Source organism: Chelonus insularis, unplaced genomic scaffold, assembly GCF_013357705.1.
Source record: "Chelonus insularis isolate UGA/USDA-ARS -01 unplaced genomic scaffold, ASM1335770v1 contig_68_pilon, whole genome shotgun sequence".
NCBI classification, from domain to species: domain Eukaryota; kingdom Metazoa; phylum Arthropoda; class Insecta; order Hymenoptera; family Braconidae; genus Chelonus; species Chelonus insularis.
The window spans coordinates 261414-266804 of NW_023276705.1; the positions used below are offsets into that span (position 1 = coordinate 261414).

General features: G+C 33.8%; 1 protein-coding gene across 1 annotated transcript; it reads right to left on the minus strand.

Moving 5' to 3' along the window:
• Positions 1 to 1914: 1914 nt before the first annotated feature.
• Positions 1915 to 3801, minus strand: LOC118070808 (uncharacterized). The gene is made up of 2 exons (XM_035089624.1): positions 3689 to 3801; positions 1915 to 3556 (listed from the first exon to the last, which is right to left on the minus strand). Coding segments are annotated over exons 1-2 (1644 nt in total). The 5' UTR covers positions 3691 to 3801.
• Between the last annotated feature and the right edge of the window lie 1590 nt (positions 3802 to 5391).

A 5391-nucleotide genomic window follows, 5' to 3' on the forward strand; every position in this document is an offset into this window, starting at 1 on the left:
GTGCCTCATTTTCTTCGTATAACTGAAGATATCGCGATTCTGCAAGAATTTCCGATTCTTCATGACGGAATGGAAGGTGCAAAGTAACCATTTCTCTCCGATACTCATTGTAGTCTGTACCCATATCATAATTGCGATATCGTATAACTTTTGGTTCTTCCCTGAGTACATAGTCACCCTTGTTATTTTTATAATATTTAGCAACAAACTGAGCAAGAGAAATACCTGCTAAATCTTCAGGTCTCTTTTCATACTTGTCGAAATAATTTTCCTTCCATATGTCGGTTGAATCATCTTCTAGTTCACTTAATTCTTTCATTGTCTTCTTTATTCTATGCCTTTCGACTGGCCAAATGGTTGGTATATAGACAATAACAGTTGAACTTTTTGACATTGGTTCTCTCAATAAGTACCATGCAGCCTCTTGACTCGTCATCTCAGTGTGGTTCAAAAGATTAATGCTAATATTTTTAGTAATGTCAAATAAATTAAACTCAGGATGTTCATCCATTATTTCAATTATTTTTCTTTGTAAATTGCTAACACCTCTATTAGTTTTGTTAACATATTCGACCACGTAAGCTGCACAAGAATATTCTTCAGTTATAAATTGGAAATCAGTGTTGGATCTAACAACGTTGAATATGAAGGGATTAAATGGATTATTCCACTTTTCACATGGTTTACGTTTTGGAAAAACTCGTGGTCTATTAATTCCTGCTCGAATAATGTTGACATATTCGTCATCTGAAGCAATATTATTTTCATCGTAGAACGATTGAAAACCATTGTATTCGTATTTTTCCAAGTTTTTTTGGATTAAATTATATTTAGCCTTGTACCGTTGGAAACCATTTTCTGTATCTGGCATAGGCGTCAAAATCATGGTTTTCTTAACTGGCATAAACGGAGCGTCAAATCTACATTTTTGTTGTCGTCTCGATGCTATACCTTTATAGCAAGTAAAAGTATGCTTATGAGTTTGTAATCGGATATCACCAGAAGCCTCGGCAGCAGATACTGATATCAGAAAATCGATAAGATCGATAGCTTCATTATAATCTCTGTTAAGGGCGTCTTCTGGGGCATTATCTAACCAAGCTAAAATATGCGCATGTGGACTACCTCGATGTTGGAATTCAATTCTTTTAAAGTAATGCAAAATCCTGTATTTTTTGAAAGGACTGTGCCTTTTTGATTGTAATATTTTTAAAAGAACTTCGACCAACTTATTGAAGTATATAGCACATGTTACGGCATCTTCATTAATAAGAGTGCTTTTCTCAATAAAATGCAAATCTGCAGCCTCTTCAACCGATATTTCCGCATTATTTTTCAAATTATGCAACAATTGTAATAATTTAGGCCATCCAATTTCATTAGCACTTATGGTAAAGAAAAACAGTTGGCTTACCGTATTGACGAATCATAGCAAAAAGATCTCTTTTTCTTTCTGCCCAATAGTATGCTGAATTCGGAATAGAACGAAGGAATGCCAAATTAGTTTCAATGCAGCCGTGAATATAATCATCAGATTCTATTTGCTCTTTAGTTATTGCAATACCTTGGCCGACATGCTTAAATGCAATGTGAAGAGAGTCCTTAATTCTAATTCTCATTATTTTCATAGCCATGTACAATAAGTGTTGAGGGGTTACTCCGCGTCTATCAGATCTTCTTAATTCACTCGTAGCCATCATGAAGGGTGTGACCGCATTCCTAAATTCTCTGAAATGCCCCAGATATATTTGTGGAAAAGATAATTCTTCAGCATGTTCATCAAACAGCAAACTCTTTGGAGCATTACCTAAAAAAGAAAGCAAAAGTAAATCATATATATTATGTATCTTCTTGTTCAATAAATTAAAGAAACATAAAAATAAAAATAAAAACTACCTTCGCCTGGAGCGATTCTCAGTACATATCGTCGTTCCACATCAATGTTTGCTGCTGTGCTATTAAACTTTCCTCGATGGGTATTTGTTCTAAAAGGTCATTGTCGCCATCTTCATCAAAGATGATTTCATCTTCAACGTCATAACTTCTATCATTTAAAAAATCATCGTCAACTAAAACGCCGTAAGACTTGTAAAGAGGAGTATCCTTTAAATATCGTAACCACACTTTTATTTTTCTCTTGGTCACTATACCATACACGTAGCTAGATTTGTGAATTTTTTTCCTTTTAATGTGAACTGTTATAGCATGATCATCATCCACTTGTCTTGGTAACTGATGCACCATTGTGTTTATTTCAATTGGAACATTTATCACCTGCCCGTATATTCCATATTGACCGTGAACATGCCGAAGCCTTCGAATTTGCATGAATGGAATCCTTGGCGATATAAGTCTTTCAGTTACCAAGTCCAAAGGAAAGTCTTTAAGACAGTCTGGAAGTGGTGGATATTTGAATCCATTGTAAACTGATAGTTGTGGGATACATTGCTTTTGAATGGCTTTAAAGCAAGTCGAACATATTTTTATTGTCAGTATAGCAATGTTCGAGAGCAATGTTCTTATAAATTCAATTTTTGGAGTTGCATCGTTGTTTTGCAAATATTTCAAATCTTTTCTAAACCACAGTCTGTCACAAATGTCGCAAGCATGACCAAATTCATTTTTAACAAAATCATTTTCAAACTGTTGATGAGCAGAAGAATTCTGTTGAAAAGCAGAGTATGTTTGAAGATGTATATTAGGTGGAGATGATTCAACATCTTGAGAAGGAAAATGCCTTTGACGCACTTCGATAGAATTGTAGTTAGAATGTATTGATGGACTTGAAGGTACATCTCTCGACAATAAATCTGCAATTTGGGGAACTACAAATAACTGGTGGAACATATGGCACACCTCCGGTGGACGGGTCTGCAATTGTGAAGTATGAATGACTGGTTGTACATCCAACACATCTCCGGCGGACGGGGCTGTTTTGTATATTGATGTTCTTTTTTTATCTCGATACCGCTTAGAATATTCTTTGTTCTTCTGCTTTTGTTTTCTTTCATCTTCTTTCTTCTTTTCATCATCAGAGAAGTAAGGCGTAAAGTGTAGCTCACGAAGATCAAGATGAATCCAATTATGTGTATCATTTGCTTTAAAATGACAGAATCGAGTATCTTTATTTTTTGAAATTACGTTGAAATAGTGGTAATGCACACAAATATTTTGATTGTAAGTTTTTGCAAACAAATATAAACAATCCAAATCTCCATATTCATTGTTACTTGAAAGTATATTATATGCTTCTTGTGGATTGTGGCAGGAGTTTAAATAAGGTGAATCACGTAACTGTCTTCTCAAATCACAAGTCGAAATTTTAAGTTGCAGAACATGTATGAGTGAATGGAAAAGACAATTACCATCACCTGGAATATCTGTAGTTCTATGTAAAATGACTTTGGGGGTAATACATTCGTGACTCTCTTCATATATACGAAGTTGTTGGGTGAGGAATTGATTTTGTTCGAGCTGTACATTTTCTAAATTTCGAAAAGCCCTGCATTGCAGAACATTCTCTTGGTCTTCATTACTTTCCAATTTCTTTTTTTTCCTGCGAAAAAAAACAAAGAAATCATAAAATAAAATAATAACAATAAAAATACATAATAAAACAATAAAATATATGTATATATATATTTATATATATATATATTACAATATTTAAAATATGAAATCAAATTACATTTGCAAATCATCTAATTGCTTTTGGAACAATTCTTCTACATTTTCGTCATTTTCCTTTAAACCTTTTGTACGTTGATAATATGCTCTTTGATTCTCACAATGTCTTTTTCTTTTTTTTCTTCTTTTTCCTCCTTCGAATCTTTTTTTTCAAATCTTTTTTACGCTGACGCCATGCCTTTTGGTATTCTCGATTCCGTTCTTTTTTTTTTTCTTTTCTTTCTCTGAAAAACGGAGATTATTTATTATCATCTTATTTCATTTATTTTCATTCGAAATTATTTGTTTGGTAAACCTACACCGCACATGTGCTTATTGTGATGTTATGAAAATATAGGTTAATGCTATAAAGTATAAACATATTACAAATATTACATTTATACTATGTAAGTTCATATGTATCTATATTAATAATTTCGTTAAGCAGTACGATAGACTCGATCGAAACCTAACCTTAATTATAAAATTATATTAATGAATAAATGAAAATTAATTAAACCTAACCTAACCTGAATAATAAAAAATTATATTAATTAAAAATTAAAACTTATTAAATTTTCATCTAGTATATTTATAAAGTACTCACTCATTTTCTTTCGCTATTTCTTCATCACTTTTATCATTAATAGATGCACTTTGTTCAATTTCCATATTTTAAGCACTTTACATTCACGAATTTTACAAATACACAACAATGTGATCACTACACAGACGGTCGAGCCATCAGCTGTCACCATCCATGGATGCGCGTGGCACGCTGTAACATACACGAACATTCGCGCAAGCGCCCTGCGCTGCCTAAACGAAACAGTAGGCCCAGGCATACATTTTCGCCGCGCCGTAGAGAGGGGATAGCTGTCTACTCTCCATCCGTCTTACGCTTTTTCGATCAGGTCACGTGTCCTGACGCGAGTTTAAGATTTTATACCCATTACAGAAAAAGTGCTCAACGCCGCTAAAGAAGTTTTCACTTCAAAAACGACGGGTTGCACTCCGGGAGTGCCGGCAGAAGTGAAAACTTAAGTATTAACGTTGTGCGTTTTGGATATTTTGGAATGGTTAGGGAATAAGTTTGCACGAATTGCTTTAATTATCAGAATAAAAGTACTATCTTTTATATGGTAGAATACAATATTTATTTATTGCGCTATCGTACACAAACATGACAATTTATATTACATTAAAAAGTTTATCTCTCAAAAAGATTAACTTTCATCCATAATTTCAACGACTTTTTCACTATCATTCTTATCAGAACCATCATCGCCAATCTCTAAAACTGATACGATCGGTTTATGATAGCTGAAGTAAGAAACGAACAGTTTCGATTCGAACCTATTCAAATGTCTAATAAAGACCGCATCAATAGCAGTTTTGTATTTCGTTGTGCTAAGATTAAATAATAATAATCAAATTGACGAATGTCAATTAATTTATTAAAAAATTAATTTAATTAATTAATTATTAATTAATTAATTGACTTAATGTCGCCCTGCGCCGCCTAAACGAAACAGCCGGCGCAGGCATACATTCTCGCCCGCGCCGTAGAAAGAGAGGGGGATACTCCCTCTCCTACGCCACGCCAGCTGTCTACTCTCCATCCGTCTTACGAATTTTCGATCAGGTCACGTGTCCTGACACGAGTTTAACATTTTTTACCCATTACAAAAAAAGTCTACAACGCCGCTAAAGAAGTTTTCACTT